The following is a 22,505-nucleotide window of genomic DNA, read 5'->3' on the forward strand; positions in this document are numbered from 1 at the left end:
TATAAGTAAGCCTACAAGTTAACAATCACATTAGTGGTGCCGGTGACCTCAATCTACAGTCTGTGTCTTTACCTAAAGTTAAAAAGCTAAAAAGGACATGAGTACTACTTGTTGGTGGGGGGGGGTGGGGGGCTAGTTGGTGCATGTTTCCAGAAAAGGGTTGTAGCGCCGAAAAGGAGACAGCACATAGAAAGCGAGACGGGACAGGCGCAACTTCCCAGTGATTATTCACCGCGAATGCGAATGAATATAAGGACAACAATCAAGATGGGTAGCAAGAACCACACATGCGCTCGAGGGTTGTACAAAAACCTGAAGTGGAAAAAAAAAAGAAAAGTGAGGCACACAGGTGTCTCACCCCCGTGTATCTAAAAAAGGAGTTTCGTTCTTATGAATGGTAACAGATGGGGTGCTAACACAATCACTACAGTTGCTTTTGATATGTAGTGATTGTGTTAGTAGCCCATCTATTACCATTTATAAGAATGAAACTGCTCTTTTAAATGCACTGGGATGAGACACCTGTGTGCCTCACTTATCCTTTTTTCCCCTTTTTTTTGTACAACCCTCGCGCGCATGTGTGGTTCTTGCTACCAATTTTGATTGTTGTCCTTATATTCATTCGCATTCGCGGTGAATAAACAGTTGGAAGTTGCGCCTGCCCTGTCTCGCTTTCTATGTGTTGTCCTTTTCGGCGCTACAACCCTTTTCTGGAAAGGTAAAAAAGACATCCTTCCGCAGCTTTGTTTGAGATTCAGCCGACCAACTTGAAGGCGTGTAATAAATTATTATAAGCAGATCAATATTTGTTCATTAGAAAGACAAGCGACTACTTATTCTTCTTAAGCAAGGATATCTGTGCAGTCATCTGACATAAATACAGGTGTCTTAAGGCGAAATCGGCTGGTTGGTTAAAGCTGGACTATCAAATAAGCACAGAAACAGCGAAATCAGCAACACTCAATCCTGAACGGCCAGCGAAAAAGATGCCCCGAAGGGGATATCGGCGAAAGACTTTATGCAGAACCGGTTTCAGTGCCGGGTATGAGTCGGCATACCCGGCACTGGAACCGGAACAAGCACGGGCATGCGTCCGATATATATTTTTTTTCTTTCAAAAGCGCGTCAGGATGAAAAACAACACTCGTGCCACAGAAATAACTCTGCAAACGCGCTTAATTTTGTTATGCCTTTTGACCACCACTGAACAAGACCCATGACGATGCATAAATGCCAGCGGATATCCACACATACACATGCGCTTCAGTATAGTTGCACGCTAGGCCGTTGGCGTAGGCGGTTAACTGCAAACATTTATACCATGGCTCTGAAAACACTGTTAATAATTAGAACTTTTCCTAGAGCTGACACGCCTCATCCTCGCTGCCGCTGTTATTTGAACTGGCTGAACAGCCATGCGTCAAGGTAAAAAGCATAACTACACCTTCCGACAGCGCCATAGCAGTCATGCAAAACGCACGCAAAGGGTCAATTGGAGATGCCTCAAACCACGCAGAAATTGAGCAAACCTGGCGCACTTAGCACAAAGAGTTCACGCATACACTCAACCTAGCGCTGACTCTATGTCGGAAAGCACGGCTTCCGTCGTCTTTCCCGTGAGCTCTTTCAGCCTGTGCAGCAGACTAGGAGTGGATCGCAATTTCTTTGCCGCATCCGCAGCTTCTTTATCTTTGCATTCACCCCTCACGAACTTGACAGCCTGGTCCAAGAGACGAGTGTTCCTTTTCAGCAGCTGCTCCATCTCGGCGATACCCTCGACGTCGTCGTCTGGGTCCCAAGAAACCATTATGCCTGTCAAAGTGTGATTTTTCCTCAGTCCGCCGAGTATGGTTTCCACAATCTCATCAGTAATTCCATAATATTCGCAGATGGCCACATCCCTCAGGGCGCTGTTCGTAGCCAGGAGCTCAGACAGAGACTCGGCTATTTCGGGCGTCAGCGACTCGACGTACATAGTAAAGTTCGTCACTGAGTTGTTCTCCTTCAGGGCGTCGAGCACTCGGACCAACTGTTCTTCGGCGCCCTTCTTGACGTGCATGAGGTTCTGCACTTCCTTTAGTGTTGTGGTTTTCTTGACGACAGAGGCGATGCCATCGGCGAGTTCGTCGAAACACTTGTCGCTCGGGTAGAAGTGAAGCATACGCAACGTCGTGTTCGAAGCCACGGCGTCGAAGAACTCCTGTAGGAGGTCTTTATCCGCGGAGGCGGTGACGTCCACGGAGAGCTCAGAGCAGTGCCTGTCCTCGCGCAGGTGCTTTATGAGCTCCGGAAGAAATTCTTGCTTCCACAAAATCCGAATCCTCTTGAACACATCGGCGTAGATGTCCTGCTCGAACAAGGAAGACACCTGCTCCTTTTCCATGGAACAGCTGTCGAAAAGGTCGACAAGCTCCAGGGTCGAGTTGGTCGTCAGGGTCTTCGCGAATGCAGCCAGAGTCTTCTCAGTCAGCACCTGTATGCCCGGCGAGAGTGTGAGCTTCTTCAGCGTGTCGTTCGCCGTCAACGCGTCGGCGATTGCCGACGCACCTTCATCACCACCGCACGACTCCCAAAGACTCAGTTCCTGCAGGGACTTGTTGTCTCTCAGGTAGTTTGCGATGTTCAGCGCGAAAATACCGCTGATCTTCTCACAACGCAAGTCCAGGATTCGCAGCTTTTTGAACGCTCCCGAGAGGTCGATGTCAAACTCTTCATCGTCGCAGTCAATGTGCAGAATCTGCAGTTCTTCCAGGGATCCCCACTCCTGGAGTTTATCAAAGGCGACCCTGAGAGCGTCTAACGAGATGTCCCATATGCTGAGCTTCTTCACGGATGACTTTGTGCTCAGCATGCACGGAAGTATGCGAGCTTCTTCCAGTGATAGCTTCTTTGTGTATTCCAGCATGACGCCCCCTCGGTAGCTCGGATCGGCGTCAGGATTGAACTCCTTGATGGCGTTAAACCCTTGGTTGAAGAACTGTTCAATGTCCGCCTCTTGCGGCTGAAAATCTTTGCTCGTTTCTTCGGACATGACTGCAACAGCAAGGCGGTGTGTTTCCTCGGCAGTTGATGAAGCGTGTGCGCTTAGAGCCCGAATTCAACCTGCGAAAAGGAGAAAAAAAAAAACAGAGATATCAGAATTTGAGAAAAGGTACTAATTTACAGAAAACAGTGCACCTTGCACTCAGCAGGTGAGTGCATACCATCAATTTCTTCTGTCATCCCAGCATTAAAAGCTTACCCTTGAAAACATTAGCAAACATGCTCTCCGCGCGCATTTATTACCTCCTATAGTGATGTTTCGCCTAATGATCAAATTTGGAGCTCATTCCTGACGCCACTTCAGCTTTAACTCTGAAGGAGATCTTATACCCTGCAGACTTATTGGCGCTGTTGGAAGTAGTATTAGTTGCAGGGATATTAACTGTCCATTGTTTCTCTTGGTCCAATCCTGGCGCAAATTCACGTGAGGCTGCAGAGCACAAAACACAAATTTCACACTCTCGCCGCGTTCTTTGCTCAGTCGGTTGCTACAGCAAAATAATAGACTCGTTTTACTCGAGAGGAACTACCACACGAAACATAAGTACATGCTAAAAATGAATTCTTTTAGTTAATATAATAATAATAATAATAATAATAATAATAATAATAATAATAATAATAATAATAATAATAATTGGTTTTTGGGGGAAAGGAAATGGCGCAGTATCTGTCTCATATATCTTTGGACACCTGAACCGCGCCGTAAGGGAAGGGATAAAGGAGGGAATGAAAGAAGAAAGGAAGAATAGGTGCCGTAGTGGAGGGCTCCGGAATAATTTCGACCACCTGGGGATGTTTAACGTGCACTGACATCGCACAGCACAGGGGCGCCTTGTGCGAAACGTTTTTATGGAGGCAAAACGCTAAGGCGCCCGTGTGCTGTGCGATGTCAGTGCACTTTAGAGATCCCCAGGTGGTCGAAATTATTCCGGAGCCCTCCACTACGGCCCCTCTATCTTCCTTTCTTCTTTCACTCCCTCCTTTATCCCTTCCCTTACTGGGCGGTTCAGGTGTCCAACGATATATGAGACAGATACTGCGCCATTTCCTTTCCCTAAAAACCAATTATTATTATTATTATTAGTTGTGCGAAACTAGTATACATGAAAAATACATTCCCGCCAAACTAGACAACGTCTCAAGAGATATGGGATCCTCACTAGGCCTACTTGATTGATTCACTCGAAGCCATCCAGAACCTGGCAGCACTTTTCATCGCTGTCATCAGTCGACCTCATATCATTAGCGCTTCGCCGGAAGATTACAATTCTTTGTCTCTTTTTATAAACTGTACTTTAAGTTTTCAGCACTTCGGGACAACTTTCTACGTTCGCCGGTACGATCATCTTGCCGATTATTTAATTCCCTCAGCGTAAGGTGTTTGCACGCCTCATGCAATGCATTTAACAAATACTTTCCTCCTAGTGCAATAAAAGACTAGAAAGAGACCTTCCCGAACACATTAATTGCCGTTGAGACTAATCCTTCCAGATTCAGGCAGCTACTAATCTACCGTTTCAACGGACAATATAGCTATTTCTCTGAACACTGCATCAGCTACCATGTGCTGCAGTCCTATCAGCCTGCATGTTTTACCGTAGTCCTTGCATTGATGAATGTTTTCTGCCGCATTATGTCCTTGCTTGACTACTGCAATTTCTTTTTTCTTGTTCAGTCTTGTTTATTTTAATTTTTATTCTCTTATCATATCTCGCCTTTCATATGTATGCTTTACAGCTGAGGCCCCTGCACCCTCCCCTCCCCCCTTTTTTTTCTGTAACGTCCCCAACTGGACACTTGAGGAATAATTAATGGTGATGAACCTGAAATTGTGCATGGTAGCGCAGGTTTGCGAAGAATATATGTTTACCCTGCTGCTCATATGCCGCTCTCGCACGCGGGCGCGTATACACACGCATGCTTATACCACTAATTTCATATTTTAGTGCACAACATTAACCACAATTAAAGATAAGCTTTAAACTAAAAGCGGTAAAATACCTGGTGAAAACACCGAGTTGCATTAACTGTAGATCTACACTTGGAAGCAACGTTGTAAACTGGAATTCGGAACCCGTATTTAGTAATAATAAAATCTGTTTTCTTTTAAACAACTCATTATCACCCAGCCCAACGTCGCAAGGCATTCTTGTTCTTTCGGCATTTTAAAGATGCATAGAGCGGCGGAATAGAGCACAGAGCCTGTATGCCACCTGCGTGCATGCCACCTGCCCCTTTGTGCACTACCAAAGCTGGTACCATTACGCAACCAAACAGCTGATTAGCAGAGCGGCATGGATGATGGCAGTTAATAATAATAATAATAATAATAATAATAATAATAATAATAATAATAATAATAATAATAATAATAATAATAATAATTGGTTTCTGGGGAAAGGAAATGGCGAAGTATCTGTCTCATATATCGTTGGACACCAGAAACGCGCCGTAAGGGAAGGGGCAAAGAAGGGAGTGAAAGAAGAAAGGAAGAAAGAGGTCCCATAGTGGAGGGCTCCGGAATAATTTCGACCACCTGGGGACATTTAACGTGCACTGACATCGCACAGCACACGGACATCTTCTGCCTTCGCGATGTCGCGCTACCGAAAGCCAGGCCGCGCAGCTCGCCCCTCCGTGGCTTCGTCCTGAAGAGCCATTTCAAGTAGCAATTACCGCGAGGCACTCTATACACAATGCTGCTAGCAAAGAGCTTGCGCAAAATTGAATTGGCGCGCACGGCAGCAGCACGCGCAGAGACCTATGGTAGCGCTATCCAAAACGCAGCGGTAGACTGACGCGATAAAAAAATTCGCTCGAGCGGGCGGAGAGCATTACTATATACGCTAGAGTCGACACACCTACGCACACGAGATGAGGACAGCGCCTAAATCCCCGCGGAGAAACGCGGGAGCACTTTCGAGGAGGAGGCGTCGTCTCACTACCCGAAATAAGGCTCAACACACTCCTATTAATAGTACAACAAGCGCCAGCACGCGCAGACATAGAAACAGCGATGAACGGAAATGCAAACGTACAAGCGCATCGCTATAGGAGCAGACGACGCGAAGGAAAACGTGTTGTGCGGCGCCTTCCCACTCGCCAGTCATTGAGAGGTTGCGTTAAAGTAGCCTAAAAATTGCGCGCAGTGAGTTGAACACGTTACTTACGTCACTTCGCGGGCGCCCAAGCTGGTAACGATGTTCCCCGAAAAGTCTTCAACTCGTTTTGAAGTGGAGAACTGTACGATGGAGCTCGCCTCAGGGCAAACGACGCTGTCGAGAAATCTATCGAGTTATCGGTATTCCGCACGAGTGCAGAGTTCGCGAGCCGTGAAAGGCGGGCGAGAGTGGGCCGATAACGTTACAATTTGGCATGCTCTGTAGGTTAAACTTAACAGAGTGATGCTGAACAGTTGCTCGACCGCCGATCCGCCTAGCGCCGCAGCGTGCCGCTGCGGCAGCAAGAGCGCTGCAGTCGTAACCGATGTCAAGTTTTGCAAACTAGGTGAATCTAGTTTACGTCCCGGGTTGGAACCCGACCGCGGCGGCCGCGTTTCGATGGAGGCAAAACGCTAATGCGCCCGTGTGCTGTGCGATGTCAGTGCACTTTAAAGATCCCTAGGTGGTCGAAATTATTCCAGAGCCCTCCATTGTGGCACCTCTTTCTTCCTTTCTTCTTTCACTCCCTCCTTTATCCCTTCCCTTACGGCGCTGTTCAGGTGTAAGCCGAGTCGTGATACAGATACTGCGCCATTTCCTTTCCCCAAAAACAAATTTTCAATTTTAGTACAAGCGTTGCCTTAAAGCTGTATGCCAATGAGCAGGTGTGTCATTCGCTTTCCCTCTAAGTAATTATTGAAACTCTATGCATTGAAATGCAGCTGTGAAGTAATCTGAAAAAGCGTGAAGTAAATGCAACATGTTTCTTAAGTATCTTTTGTGCAAGGAGCTGAAAAGACTACGGCCCGCTTTGAATCAGAGACCGTGCGATGAGTTCGACGCCAATTTAATAAGTGGTCGGGAAAGTGCTAGATATGTCAGCTTTGTGCCCCGCTTCAGATTGTTCACCATCCGCGATAGACGGCCGGTAAGAATTCTAGAACGTTAGAATTTGGCATGCTGCTTGACGTACGTCGCTTGCTCCGCAGATTAAATATTTTGAGGACTAACAGTCTACTCGGACGAGACATCTGTCTGATGCCCCAACGCACCGCTGAGGCACCCGCTGCGCTATAATGGTTTACGACGTTAAACACAGGGACGTTGATGGTATAATAAATTAATTCCTCTATGAGCATACACCCAAGCGTTATTTTCGCTACAGAACGTGCAATAATGCGTCATTGTAGTGCAAATGAGAAATTATTAAGAGAATGAAGAGTAGTGTTGCGAAATGACACACAGGATACGTAGCTACAGTAGGATACATCATACAATGTACAAAAAAAAACAGCATCTGGTAACACAAGGCCACGGTCCGGCTGCGACTATTACTACTCCGCTACCCAATAACAACAGGAAACGAAATCAGCTTTTTAATGTTTGACTTTATTAAAAAAACGGTATAAAAATTCTAGAGCTTATATTTTTTTCCTTATGATTACCTTCTTGTTTACGTCACAAAAAGGTTTTAACGAATGAACCTTTTTGTTGTGGAGGAATTCTGTGCGGCGGTCCTGAATGTCCGACTAAGGAATGCCACGTATAAGTGGCCAAAAACTAGCTAAAACAACCATCACGGAGCGAAAAGTGGCTACACGTCTTTAAATTGCTTCTTCAACGTGTTTTGTTCAGTTTTTGCAGTTTCAGTTGAATTATCATAATGAAATTCCAGTAATTTGTTAACATTTCCGTGGTTTTTAAAGTAATGAATTTCTTCGCAGCAATAACTTGGCAGCCGTAGCAGTTAATTCATTTCGAAATTGCTCTAATTATAATGAACCACTGCTACTTGCGTCCTCAAAGCTTCGGTTTCCTCTATTGCGCCCTGTCGGGCGCCTCGAAAGAAAAAACGACGCCTCCGAGACCACCGTACTCCATTGTTGTCGGATCATTTCTTTCGCGTGTTTTATGGGGAAACGGGAGCTCACATTTTGTGAGAATCCCCCCAGCAGCAAATCCGCACAAACGCACTTTGGAGACGCAGATGTGATCTGGCTCCGCGAGGAGCTGCAGCTGCGAAGCGGCGGGTGCTTGACAGCTGCCGCCATCTGCTCACCAAAGTATTAGTGATGCGGTTCATTGCACACACCGGTGATTACGGCAATAAGCGAACGTGGACTTGTATTAGCCAGGTAGATTTTCATTCTGAGCTTGCTGTCCCTTTCAAAGGGCTGCGGGAGCCATACGGCATCGCCCGACGAGCAAAACACCACAAGCAGCATCCAAAACACCGTTTATACAGGGCCAGCAGAACAACACTCAAACAGGCAATGCAGCGAAAGTAGTAGTACTATCGTTAAAACAATACAGCGCTCACACTAAAGCTGCATTGTACCCAGGCCTGAGCTCCTGAAAGCAACACTGCAGGAAATATCACGGCTCTTCCAGCGCAATGCTAAGCTACTCTCAGCTAGCCATGGTAGACATGAAGCCAGGTGTCACTTTTAGTATCACCGCAATATTCCCTGTTTTGAATTATTCATGAATGTCATTTAGACGCACCGACTTGCCATTAGCGTGAATGTGCTATTCTTTTTCTTATGTGCCCATGATTATGCACCAGTAACTTAATACACAAGGTGAACTTTACATTCGACATTCTTTAGTCTATCGACAGTGCAGCCTGTATGTCGTGAAGCACAGCTTCGGTGGACTTCCCGGTGCGAACTTTCAGCGCCTCCACCAAACCAGCGCTATCGCGTAGCTTCCTTGCGGCATCGGCGGCTTCGGGTTCCGTGCAGTCACCAGTCACAAACTTTACAGCTTGGTCCAACAGACGACCATTCCTTTTCACCACTTTTCTCATTTCGGCGACACTCTGTTCATCCTCGAAGGGGTTCACGGTAAGCGTGAGTCTTGTCAAAGTGTAATTCTGTCTAAGCCCCTGCAAAATAATTCCGTACATGTCGCCAATTTCCGACGCATCCAATATGGCCACTTCGCTCAGAGTGTCATTCACGGCAAGCAGCTCGGACAGCGATACCGCAGTCTCAGGCTTACTCAGTGAAGCCTGCATGATGAATGTCGTCACACAGCGGCTCTCTTTCAGGGCGTCGAGTATCCGGACCAACTCCCGCTCGCGACCATACCCATCCTCCATACAGTTCAGGGGGTCCTTCAGTATATGGATCTCCTTTAATGCAGTAGTTCGCTTGACCAGTTCGATGACGTCATCCGCGTGCTCGTCGAAGCATCCAGAGCTGTCGTAGAAGTGAAGAGCTCGAAGTCTCGGGCTCGAACCAACGGCTTCCAGGAATTCCCTCAGAAGGTCTTTATCCACAGAAGTGGTGACGGCGACGGATACCTGTGGGTAGTGTCGGTTCTCGCGAACAAGCTTTGTAAGCTGCGGCAGAAATTCTTGCTTCCACGTGATCAGAATCCTCTTGAACACGTCTGTGTAGATGTCTTGCTCAAACAACGAAGATACCTGCGCCTCTTCTATGGTACATCCTTGGGAAAGATCCACCAATTCCAGCGTCGAGTTGATAGTCAGCGCTTTTGCAAAGGCCACTAGAGTCTTTGCAGTCAATGGCTCTTCATCCGGTATCAGTGTGAGCCATTTCAGCGTGTCATTCACCGCCAGTGCTTCTGCGATCGTTGCTGCAGCCTCGTCGCCGTTACAGGAGTACCTCAGAGTTAGCCTCTGGAGGGACTTGTTCTCTTGCAGATAGTTTACTATCGTCTTCGCGAAGGAACAGGGCACGGTTTCAGACTCCAAATGCAGTACTCGTAGATTTTGCAACACTCCGGAGAAGTCAATGATAAAATCTTCGCCCCCCGCAGTCGATGTCCAGGATTTTCAGTTCTTCCAGAGACTCCCAGCCTTCTGCGCTATCAAAGGCAGTCCTGAGCGCGCTTAATGAGATGGAACTTATTGTTATCGCCTTCACGGGTGCCTTAGCGCATATGTGCCGCAGCATGCGTGCCTCTTCTGTGCTCACGTCTTTGATGTATTCGAGCACAACGCCTTCCCGGCAGATGGGATCAGCGACACGTCCATCGGCTTGGCAATAGAGACAGACCTCTCGACCGTCGAGCTTCAGGCCTTCGTTGAAAAGCTTTTCAATGTCCACCTCTCGGGGAATAGGATCTCTGTTATCTTCTTCAGACATGCTAGCACTGTAATGTCGTTCGTGCTGCGACAACCAGTATGAAGCGTTGGTACGGTGAAACTCAGATGCCCCTGGAAGCGAACGGAGTAACCCTAATTCTTGCTGATCTTCGCTTATTTGTTTGGACGTCCCCTCGTAAGACCAAATGCTCGAGCTTGGGTGGGTGGCTGGTCAGATTGCATTTGTGAACATTATGGGTATAACAGCTAGGGCTCAATGTGATGAAAATATTTCACATTCGCTATGATCTAAGCGACGCAGCCGGTTTTCTCAGCCATTGAGGATGCCTCTGTGCGTGCTCTGGCAATGTCCCAATCCAACCTGCGAAAAAAGGAACACTTGTAAAAATCAACAATCAATGCAAAAGTTACAGTGGTTAGCTTCTTCTTTGTCTCGCATCCAGCACACAAAAATCCTGTAAAGTTTTTGGGTAGGATCCTTCAGTTTCTCTAGTCGTGGAGAGCAGCGGGAGACATGAAATGCGTTACAGTACTGGCGTAGAACTGTCTCAGATGTGTTACAGATGCTGCTATACGCATTACCTAAATGTGTCTCGCGAATATCGCGCCACGCTGCACCATCCCAGAAAGCACTTCTCTGGCCTACTTCCAACTCGCACACACGTCAGCGACACAGGCCTGTGTAAGCTTTCTGTCACCACCATCTAGACCATCATCAACCTAACGACTTCCACTCCATTACAAAGGCGGCCTATCTCTCATATCCTCCAATCAATCCTGCTTGTGAAAGCTGCGGCCACTTTATCCCCGGAAACTTCATAATCACATCAGTGCATCTGACTTTCTGTCGCCCCCTCCTACGCTTGCATTCTGTTTAAAATCCACTCCGCTGCCCTTAACGGCTATCGGTTATCTTGCCGTTGCGTTACATGACCAGTTCATGCGCATTTCTTTTTCTTGATATTGACTAGAATGTCATTAACTCGCCCTTAATCTCTGACCTACTTTGTTCTCTTTCGGTCTCTTAATTAGGATATTACACCTGCCATTATTCTTTCCCATACCCAGCAATTCTGGACGCCAGCATTTTTGAGCGGGAAACCATTTATGAATGCAATATTTTATATAATGTAATATTTCACTATAACAATTAATATATCCGCAGATCACCCGACGGCATTCTTTTATTTTTTTTTTTCTATTCACGTTTTTGCTATAGTCAAAAGCGTTCCCCATTGGTTTTCTATGGCCGTCTTAACTGTTCGATGCGGTCGATGGAACCACTTTAAAAGGAAGATATATGCTACATATCAGAATAATGGACCAATCATTACCTTCAATGTTTTCATAACAGTGCTTTGCAATTTCTCACTTTTCAAAATGTTTGCCTGAGAAAGCTGGACATGACAGCTTACTGTGTCCCCCCAGCAAAACTGAACCTTGTTTCTTGGTGGAGTCTCTGCCAAACAAAGCATCCACACCCGCGACACCGGAACACCGCCTTTCCGCCGCCCACAGTTTTCTTTTTCATGGTCATTCCGCGTCTGTTCCTTGTTCAGCCCCAAGACGAGGCACACCCAGAAATTTGGGCCCCTTCTCCGCCGTCTGGCGTCGCGAGTGGAGAGCGATGCTGAGAATGTATCGCTGTAAAACACAGTGTTATCTGCTTCCGCCGGCAACCCGACCTTTGTCCTGATTGCGCGTCTCCGCTCCCGGTGCACTGGTTACTGCGATGAGCACACGGTTTCCCCTTGTTGTAACATGATAATTGCATACAATCATGAGGCACACCTTTGGACTTAAAAAAAATTGTAATAGTTTCTCTCTAGACGCCACAAAATTGTCCCGACCTGTAACTGTAAGAAGGCATACAAATATGCCTGAACAGATTACATTGGATGTATTATATCTGTCCTTAAATTTGGAATATAGTAAATTTAATATACCGCAGAACACACAGTACTAACAACTTGGCAACACATGCACCGAACAGTTAGTAGGCTAACAAGACCTTCATACAAAAGAGTACCGAGCAGAACTGTCCGTCACTCATTTACCTGCAGGCACTGAATGCTTTTTATGTCTTTACTAGTGCGATAATGCAGTCGCTAGGTAAGAGTACAATGATGCATACTTGGTTAGAGTTGCACAGTAGACAATGGTTTCGCAAGTAATAATAATAATAATAATAATAATTGGTTTTTTGGGGAAAGGAAATGGCGCAGTATCTGTCTAATGTATATCGTTGGACACCTGAACCGCGCCGTAAGGGAGGGAATAAAGGAGGGAGTGAAAGAAGGCAGAAAGAAAGAGGTGCCGTAGTGGAGGGCTCCGGAATAATTTGCAAGTATCTGTTACTGGTCCTGAGGTGGTGTTTTCTACTAAGTTTTGCGGGTAAGGTTACCTCATGTAATTAATTTCAAATCTGAGTAAATTTTTCCGCTGCGTAGTTCACTACCTCGTAATTCATACCCAACAATTCTGGACAAAAACATTTTTAACGGGTTAGAATTTATGAACGCACTTTGTTGATATAATGTGAGATTTCACTATAAGAGTCAATATATCCTCAGGTCTCACGTTGGCAGGCTTGATTTTTTTTTTGCTATTAACGTTTCTGCAATAGTCAAAAGCGTTGCCATTGATTTTCTGTCTCAGTCTTAACTGCTCGATGCGACCGGTGGAAACACTAGAAAAGAAAGATTTTTCTACTCATCAAAAGAATGCATCCTTGAATATTTCCATATCAGTACCTTACAGTTTTCCCATATTCAAAATTTTTGTGCATGACTGTTGGACATGACAAGCTAACAACATACATGACAAACTGTTACTACCCATTTTGTTAGTAAGTAGGTAGAAGATTCAAATGCAATCAGAAATCTTAGGAGGGGAAGGGGTTCTTTGCCCCGTTTCTGACAGGAATTAGCGCTGAGAATTCGAACTGTGCAAAGCTCTCATTAAGCAGCTTTCGCCATAATAAATTTGAGGCTCATATCTGGCAGTGCATAGTGTAATTATACAGTAGCACCACACGACGGGTAGCGGTAGGGTGACGCATGAAACGATGTGGCTCGACAGGTCGGATAGCGCCACTATGTGTGCAACGTTTGACACCCTTATGCATAGAGGATGAGGGCAAAACCACAGTCAGTTCAGGAGTACATACGAGAGGAAAAACTGCCGCCTCTTGCCTAAAATTAAACTAAAATTATCTGCAGTTACGAATTAATAGTGCAAAGGAGAATCCCTTAATGCAAAGTCGATTTCGGTTAAGGAAGTGATTGTTCATTAGCATGAACATGAGCGCATCCATTTAGTTACAAACATTCTCACAAACTTCGCAGAAGAAAAATTTATCCTCGTATGGGCTTAGACCCTGCGACCATCGCCTGTATGGGGATGCTAGCCGAGACAGCTACCAGTTTGCAGGGCAAGGCCGGATGGATGTGCGACTTTAAGCGGAAGAGTTCTTAGTCCAATGTATTTATGAGAGTCTCCAATGTGTACTAGATTTCTGTCAAGAGAATAACTAAGCTCTGACATCTGCATAAGCGCTGCCAGCGATGTACGAGCAGGAAAAAAGATGGGGCACCTGTTATAACACACGAAACGGGAAATGGGGGGGGGGGGGGGGGTGAATGCGAGGCGTTGCCTACGCCGTAATACAATCATCTAGTTGCAGGAATGAAGCACTCTTCCAGAAGCGTACTATAAGAGTAAGGCCATGTACTTACTCAAGGTATCGTTAGCTAAAGGCGGTGACCAGCCCTGTTAATTGAGACTCCGTCCCGGTTCGAAGTTGCGAGCCGTTCCAATGCCTTCTCTATTCTCTCCGGGACAGCCGTCTCAACACCGCGGCGAATCCGACGGACACGGCGGATCCGGCCGATAAAGCCGTCTTCTATCGCCCTTTTCCTTCCCTCTCCCACGTCGCCCCTGTTCGCATCTCCGCCGAGCAGAGAGACAGAGCACTGCTTCGCCTGCGCCATGTGACATAAAGCGGAAGAACACTTTGTTTTTACGACGTTCTTTTCTTCTTTGTAAGGCGACGCTCTGTTTTCCTCACATTCTTCATGCTGCCTGTCAGGAACGCTGTTCTGGTGCGCCAGGAGAGCTCGCCGTTCGTGGCGCTGCTGCAGCCGCTGGCTTAAAACAAGGGAATGCGGTTCAGCAGTGTTGGCATCGCTTCGATATGCAAGGGGTGCAGGTACCACAAGGCAACTTGTTAAAATCATTCGACTGCCTCTTAAACAAAAACACTGAGGAATTCCGGGGGTGCCGCTGAAGCTGTTAAGCTGGAGAAACAAATCAGAGGAGAAAGGTAGTCATAATTATGTTTTATGTTTTATGGACGTTTAACGTCCCAAAGTGATGCAGGTTATGAGAGACGCCGTAGTGAAGGGCTCCGGAAATTTCGACCACCTGGGGTTCTTCAACGTGCACTGACATCGCACAGCACACGGGCCTCTAGAATTTCGCCTCCATTGAAATTCGACCGCCGCGGCTGGGATCGAACCCGCGTCTTTCGGGCCAGCAGCCGAACGCCATAACCACTCAGCCACCACGGCGGCAGTCATAATTATAATTCCTGGTAGTTTCTGGTATAACCATATTTTACGAGAAAAATGCAAGCGTCAATTGATTAAGGAGCGGTAATCCTACCCGCCAACCTCCTTGTCAGATAGAGAGCAACAATCTTCAAGTCTTGTCTCTGTTTTTACCATGCTAAGCTAAATCGTAATTGAAGGGGTACAGACATAAAATTTCGATCGAAACAGAAGACATTATTTGTTTCATAAGCACAAGAGGATGCCTTCAAGTAAGTTCCAAATGCAGGCATTGAGTGGAACACAATTTAATACAGCTTTGAATGTTGTCCGAAGAGCCGCTCGGCATTTTAATCGCTTCGAGCGAAGTCGAGGTGCAGTTGCCCCGAATATTTTGACGTCACCGAATCTAGTGGTTGTTCCCAAGAACCGCCAGTGCTTCTCAGACCTTCTTTGTCGACACTTCCCACTTTGCCATCATGCGGCTCTCGCATATTCTAATATATCTCGACCTTCCTCACCACCCGAAAAGCCACGATAGGCATCGGATCTGCCAGATCGTCTCCCTTCCCGAGACATATGAGAAGAAAACTCCACAAAATGCCATCCTATCACCACTCCTATTCAATACAGTCATGGCCCCTCTCGTCCACAAGCTCTCCGCACTCTCCGACATTGGATATACCACCTGTGCTGATGACATCACCGTCTGACCAACCCGAGGATCCCTCGCTGCCAAAGAGAAAGCAAGCCCCACAAACAGCCGTCACTATGGTCGAGAGCATTTTGTTCGGGCCAGCGTTATGCAGTGTGCACCGGGCAAATCGGAAATCATCCGTATTCATGGTCCCCACTATCGCCCCCCCCCCCCCCCCATCATACTCCATTTTGACGAACGCCCCTGTATAGAGGAAAAATCACTCATCCGAGTACTTGGCCTCTGATGGCAACATGATGGCAAGCCCACCCACACCACTGCCACCCTACGCACGTCCGTGCCCAATATCGCACGTATGGCATGACGGTGTTGCTGGACACCGCAAGGGCATGCGCGGGGACGACATTATTCGCTTCGTCACGACCCTGGCCATGAATCGAATTCAATGCGGCCTCCCCTACCACAATTTTTATCTCACCGCCAAGAGCAGGATCAATATCCTTATCCGTACCCTCGTTAAGACAGCTCAGGACCTTCCCATGTGTACCACTAGACCTCTTGGTCTTCTGGTTCACAATACCTTTTGGAAATCCAAGATGCCGTTTTTAACTCCCAGCATACTCGACTCTTCACCACTTCAATGGGTAGGGCTATCCTTTCACGAATAAGCGATCCGCAATCCACCAAGACCCTGACCCTGACAGGGATCCTCCCCACCACTGCGGTAAGCCTTAAAGCATACGCACAGCATTTTAGATTTTAAATGGCCCAGAAAAAAAGTGTCGATCAGTTCATACCTCACGGCCGGTACTTGACATATAGAAATACTTTACTTTTCGTTTTTTTTTTTTTGCGGATAAGATGTATTTGCACCAACTGGCAGCTGCACATTGCGGCCTGTTGAAAACAGATATAAAAGCCCGTGGTTCACTTCGTTTTTTGTTACTGGCGGGCAGCGGCGACGAGGAATGGAATGCTTGCCATTAACCGTTTGGCCGAGTGTCGCTGGTACTTACACACCACCACATAAGCTCGTAAACAAACGGCAAGGAAATGAAACTACTTATACTTCCTGAACGCTAAGGCTTTCAACTCACATTCCACGCGTATTGAATCTTGCAGTACTTCTTTATGCACTTTCTTAGCTGCTGGTCGCTTCGGTTCCACGAAGCCTTTTTCACGCAAAACAGTCTATCCGCTTTGGCACGTACAGAGGCTGTGCTGTCACTGGCCATTGTCTCGTTCAAACTTGGGCATTCGGCGGCGAGAGCGAGCGAAATCAGTCGCCGCCGAAATTATCGTTCACACAAATAACGGCCGCCATTTCGCCGCTCGTGGCGTGCACAGATATGGCTAGAAAAGAGTATGAAGGGACGCTGTCGACGTACCATAAGCGTATTCACGTTTACGTACGCTAAACGCAGGTATTTTGTGGGAATCTGCGCCATTTCTTACAATCTCTTTTTTAGTTCAGCGTGTGCGAACATTGCCGCAACTTAAGTTTAGCCCAGTGGTGTCATTTGGTTGTTAGGACGGGAACCACTTTTGTCAAGAAACCGACGCACCTTTTCAAGCTATAAGCGACAGAATCGTCACTCTAAATAAAAAATAAACCAAATTTATTACTCATACGTTTTGTTACAGGCGAATTGAGACGAAGCGCAAGCACCGAACTGTGACACACGCCGCGATCTCTTGATAAGCATAAACGCGTTTCTTCGGTGCAGCGATTAGACCGCGAAAAATGAACGACACGACACAGTTTACTTCGTTATGAAAGAGGAAGTACCCTCCACGTTTCGTGTTCAGCGCTCCCAATATAACATTTAATTTAGTGCACATTCAAAATCGCAAATTAAGCAGCACCAGCCTTTCAAACTAACCGCCGCTTCGAAAACAGAAAGAGAGGCTTAGCACGTGGCGCCATCTCTGCGTAAGTAGCGTAAACACAAGTACCACTATTGTTAAGTGCGAGCAGCGGAACTGACTTGACATCGTCGTCGGTCGCTGAGTGTTTCGATGCTAAGGTTCATTCTGTATCACAGTCTTAAGACTGTGCTAAGAGTCTTAAGACTGTCTTAAGACTGTATGTTAAGAAAGTAGCTTTGTGTACATCGCCACATTCGTCGTCACATCGCCTCAGAATCGCCCGCACGGCCTGTAACCTTGCCTTTTGACAGAAGAAAATACGCACTTTAGTCGGATCCCGATTGCATGTGAGTAGCCATAATATTTCTTTAACTACCTTAGATTGCGCCTGTACGGTCGCGTGAAAGAGCCCGGTAGACGTTTGCGCTCATTGAGAATAAAGCGTTAATTTGGTCTGAAAATAACGGCACAAAGGCTTAGTCGCATTATGAAAACTGCACCCGTTCCGCGTTTCTTTCTTCCTTTTTTAAAACCAAACTATGTAACTCTTGTTCTAGCGCGAGTAGCGTAACTCACCTTAGGTCACGTCCGGCCGCTAGAGCTCGTTAACCTGGGAGGCGCAAAATGCGTTCACTCGTACGCTCTCGCTTTTCCTGTAGCGAATAGATTCCACTACCATAGTTAAGAGTAAACAGATCCTGGCGCCTGTGATTACGTGGTTTAGTAAGCGGCCAGTTTTTATCATGACCGGCCAGTCGAATTGTTGACGCACCTTCTCTCCCCTCTGTTTTCACCGGCGCTCTTCGACGTTAGTGGTAAAGTGTAGCGGTCCGTGACTGCGTTTTCAGCTGCGATAGTTTTAGTATGGTATCGCGTGGGGCTGCTCCAGGCGGGTGCAGTTGGTTCGCGTTGATTGCAGTTGCTTTGTGGTAATATTTAGCCTGGCTCGCAGCAACTGTGCTCTCTGATTCGCATCTCTTCGTTAATTAACCGAGCATGTTAGCTTTGAAGCCGTCACTGTGAGCTGCCGTTGATGTTGGGCACGGTGTGTGCGACGAAGAGCGCTCGAAGGAGCCAATAGTTCTGGCACGCTAGTCGCCACTAGCACGATGGCCCGCATCTGGCCCACCCGGGTCCCTGGTCATCCGCGCATGCGCTTTAGGCAGCTAGCGGTGGTGGTATAGGGTAACGCTATGCTATCTTAGAGTGTGTTGCTGGTCGAGTTGGCTACTTAAAGTTGGGCAAGGTCACAGCACAAAGAAACCGCAAAAAAGAAAGGGAGACGCACACTGTTCATGTGCGTATTTCGCAGTGTTTGCCGTGGCGTATGCTGCCAACGTATACCGTTACCGCCAGCTCTTAACGCGCATGAGCAGTTTACTATGAGTGGCCAGGTGCAGGCGCACCTGGCCCGTGAGACCATCTGCGCATGCGTTGTTCCTGGCGGGCTTTAGCGGTGTGCGGTCATGGTGGAAGAAAAATTCGGGACGAAAAGTAGCGAGACAGTTTGGAAGCACCGTAGTAAAAAAAAAAATTGAGAAACAGGTGCCACAATGGCATAGAGATAAAGCATCCGCCTCGTCGGAAGAGTACCGTGGTTCGAATTCCAGTGATGCCGCAGTTCCCATCAGAAGAAATAAAATCCGAGTGTTGATGGAACGGAATAACTAAGCATGGGGTTCGGCCTGCTGGAGCTGACTACGCACTTCCTCGCCAGATCAGGACTTTGTCACCCTGGTGTAGTACTTTGCAAAATTTTCTATATATATATACACACTATTTACCTTAGTACTCAGCGACTGCGCATCAACTGACGAAGGCGGCGGTCAGACCTGCTACTCTAGGAGAACTTCTTGTTGGGCTAGTTGGTAATATTGGTCATTGTAATTTAAAGCGCCAAAACAACACACACACACGCAAATGCACGCACGCACGAGAGAACAGAACGGGACAGAGGCTCTCTGTCATTGGAGCAACATTGTTCTCAAAAATCCAAAATTTGTTCCACGAGATTAGGTAATTGTGCACCAGAGTACATGCTTAAATAACGGGCTAGCATTTTATTCTAGTCTAAGGTGCACCAGTTCTATATAAACATGCACAGTGGTGCCGAAATATATTCACATCTTTTGCAATATGCAGGTGCGAGAATTGGAGCCAGCAGTTTATTCTTCAGCAGACGCTGAACAGACCCGACAGCAGCAAAATGCATTACGCATAGAGCGCGCCGGCCGAACCTGTCATCGTCACCGCGGATAACCCGAGGGTGCCTCAACATGAGAACAGATTGCAGTGACCTGTCTATGCTGCACCTGTCTGCGCTTCGGGGCGACTGGTCCTCCTTGCGTCGCGGACGCTTCAAGCTGGAACAACTGGAAGCGTGCGACCGGCTTGGCCGGACCCCTCTGTTCACATGCGTCATGCTGGAGGACACCCAGGGTGCACAGCTGCTCCTTCGGGCTGGCGCCAGGCCCGACCACGCCGACCACGCTGGACAGATGCCGCTGCACCTGGCCGCCCACAAGGGACATCGCAGCCTGGTGCGCCTCTTGCTGACGGCAGGGGCGCCGCGGGCGCGGGGAGACGCCCGTGGTCGCACTCCGCTGCACTTTTCCGCGGCTCAGTCCCCGTCTACTGGTGTCCTGGCCACCCTCCTGGGACGCATGGACGCCGGTCAGGTGGATATTCGGGACGCGCTCAAGCAAACAGCGCTACACAAGAGCGCCCTGGCCTGCCAACCAGAGAACATGGCAGCGCTGCTCAAGCGGGGTGCCAATCCGTTGATGCAGGACGCAGAAGGGCGCACATCTCTGCACCTGTGTGCTGCCTCTTCACGACCGGCGGCCCTGGCATGCTGCCGATTGCTGCTGGACTGGGAGCCGACCCTGGCTGCCTGGCAGGACTACCAAGGCTGCACCCCGTTGCACATGGCTGTGGCCTCGGGCAGTCTAACGGTCATCGACCTCCTGACTCAACGGGGCGGACGCGAGGTGAACACGGCGGACAACCTTTTCCGGGCACCCCTACACTGGGCAGTCATCCTAGGGCGGTTGCAGGCCGCCAAGATACTCATGGACCGCGGCGCTGACGCTTCCCTGGGCGACCAGGCAGGGGTGACACCCCTGCTGTACGCCTGCTCCTGTGCCTCTGCCGAGCAGGGAAAGCTGGTCGCGCTGCTGCTGTCGCGGTACGGTGGCGCTGCACCCCTGGGCGCTGCCCTTCGGACGGCTTCCCTGGCTGGCTGCGTGGCTGCTGTGCGTGCCCTGCGCCATCATGCGGCTGCACTGGACAAAGAAACGGTGGCCGCTGCCATGACGGCGGCTGCTAGCCGTGGCCATCTTGACGTGCTGCAGTTGCTGCTTGACCTGCAGGGAGGCAGTGCTTTCGATGGTTACGTCCTGACGGGCGACCCTCCAGCACTGATGGCCGCCGCCTGCAGCGGCCACACTCATTGTCTTCTCGCCTTGCTGGATGCTGGGGCGACTGGTGTACACTGTACCGACTCTGAAGGGCGCACCGCCCTGCACTGGGCCGTGGTAGGGGACCAGGCGTGTCTCTGTCGTCTCCTAATCCAACGTGGCTGCGCTGTGAACGCAGCTGACAACCGTGGTTCCACAGCTCTGCACTATGCAAGCAGCCGAGGTTCAGCTGAGTGCGCAGACGTCTTGCTGCAGGCGAATGCTGACCCAAACCTCCTCGACGCGCAGGGTCGGACGCCGCTGCATTGGGCGGCGCGCTGCGGAAGCCTGCCTGTGGCCCGGCTTCTGCGAGAACGCGGGGCCTTGCTGTCTGTCCCGGACCATACTTCTTGCAGGGCCACGGCTCTTGACGAAGCGAGCGGCCACAGAGTGCTGCACGGGTGGATGCGCTTACACGGAGCCCTGGACATCCAGGACATACGCCACGCCGCTGCTGTCGTGATTCAGAGGTGGTTCCGGGCAGTACTGTCCAGGAAGCGGCACCTGAAGCCCAGGTTGCCACGTGGCCCGTCGGTGCAGTCTTGCGAGCAAAAAGAGTTTTTTTCCGCGAGCAGTATTGCTGTACCTGGTCACGAGAAAGGCTCCGCTGAGAAAGCTGAAGTTGCGGCACGTATCATTCAGTGCGCTTGGCGTAGGTGGGTCATGCAGCGACGAGTGTTCGCCGTTGCTGCTGATGAGGACGCCTGGAACCACGCCCTCGCCCACCTCAATCTTTTCACTGGCTGCTGCTGCCCGGATAGGCACTCCTAGAGGATGTTGTGCTGTGAGAGTCTTGCACTGGAATGTTCGTGCGTTTTTGTGGATGAAAGGAATTACTGTTTCCGCAATAATTGTAAGGGCTGCGGAAAGCGGCAGTACTTACAAGTGTGTCGATGAACTAGGGTGAGAAATAAAGGTTCCTTACTCTTTGGCAATTTGAGTTAATTTTGTGGCCGAGACTTGAGAGCATACTTTTGAATTCATAGAACAAACACTGGTAAACACCTTCCCAAGGGCTACACTCTTCAGTTGTGCATAATACGTTCTAATACAAGGAAATTATTTGCTGCAAGTAGTTAATTGTACCCAAAATTTTTGCACAGTCACTATCACTCAAAACTGTGGATAATAAATACGCTAACAGTTTTCTTACTGTTCATGTATGATTTGGATAGTGAGTATAAGCTCTCATAGTTCGTGTTCGTAGCCTTGCCGTATACAGACCACAGCTTTACACAAATTTTTCTCAGTGGTTAGTCTTTTCAGGAAAGCGGCGATGCTTTACTACATATTTCCCTAAGACAAGCGTTTTCTGTCAGGGTCTGAGCCGCAGTTTCGTCATCAGAGCGTTCGTCCGCGGGAAGTTGACATTCGCGTACGCTGCATGTATCAGGCCGTCAATAAAACCTGTAGGCTTTCCGGACGAGGCAGCGTAGCCCATCCATCTATATCTGTTGCCGAGGTCTTTTTCATCACGCTCTGGTCCACTAAAAAATCAGAGAAGTTTTCGTGTTCCTTCATTTTGTCTTGTTTTTAGATGAAGGGAAAGAGTTTGTCGCTTACTTGCCAAAAGGAATTCTCTAATGTGGCTGGAAACGTAGGGGTCCACACGTTTAATAGTCATTGAAAGCCGAAATAGGACATCGAATCACCGAAAGAGCTATGAGAGAGCCATGCAGCGTAAGGTAT

General features: G+C 48.3%; 2 protein-coding genes and 1 pseudogene across 3 annotated transcripts; 1 reads left to right on the forward strand and 2 right to left on the reverse strand.

Moving 5' to 3' along the window:
- Nucleotides 1-644: 644 nt before the first annotated feature.
- On the reverse strand, nucleotides 645-6,400 carry LOC144106237 (uncharacterized). Its single transcript, XM_077638997.1, has 2 exons — nucleotides 6,216-6,400; nucleotides 645-3,102 (listed from the first exon to the last, which is right to left on the reverse strand). Exon 2 carries the CDS (start codon nucleotides 3,029-3,031, stop codon nucleotides 1,565-1,567), a length of 1,467 nt encoding a protein of 488 aa, XP_077495123.1. The 5' UTR covers nucleotides 3,032-3,102; nucleotides 6,216-6,400; the 3' UTR covers nucleotides 645-1,564.
- A 2,263-nt stretch (nucleotides 6,401-8,663) lies between these two features.
- On the reverse strand, nucleotides 8,664-14,163 carry LOC144108801 (uncharacterized; annotated as a pseudogene). Its single transcript, XR_013309509.1, has 2 exons — nucleotides 14,019-14,163; nucleotides 8,664-10,642 (listed from the first exon to the last, which is right to left on the reverse strand). The product of XR_013309509.1 is annotated as an uncharacterized LOC144108801 (transcript).
- A 3,296-nt stretch (nucleotides 14,164-17,459) lies between these two features.
- LOC144106572 (uncharacterized) lies at nucleotides 17,460-21,748 on the forward strand. Its single transcript, XM_077639419.1, has 2 exons — nucleotides 17,460-17,705; nucleotides 19,501-21,748. Exon 2 carries the CDS (start codon nucleotides 19,635-19,637, stop codon nucleotides 21,585-21,587), a length of 1,953 nt encoding a protein of 650 aa, XP_077495545.1. The 5' UTR covers nucleotides 17,460-17,705; nucleotides 19,501-19,634; the 3' UTR covers nucleotides 21,588-21,748.
- The last annotated feature ends 757 nt before the right edge of the window (nucleotides 21,749-22,505 follow it).

This window comes from Amblyomma americanum, chromosome 10 (genome assembly GCF_052857255.1).
Source record: "Amblyomma americanum isolate KBUSLIRL-KWMA chromosome 10, ASM5285725v1, whole genome shotgun sequence".
NCBI classification, from domain to species: Eukaryota; Metazoa; Arthropoda; class Arachnida; order Ixodida; family Ixodidae; genus Amblyomma; species Amblyomma americanum.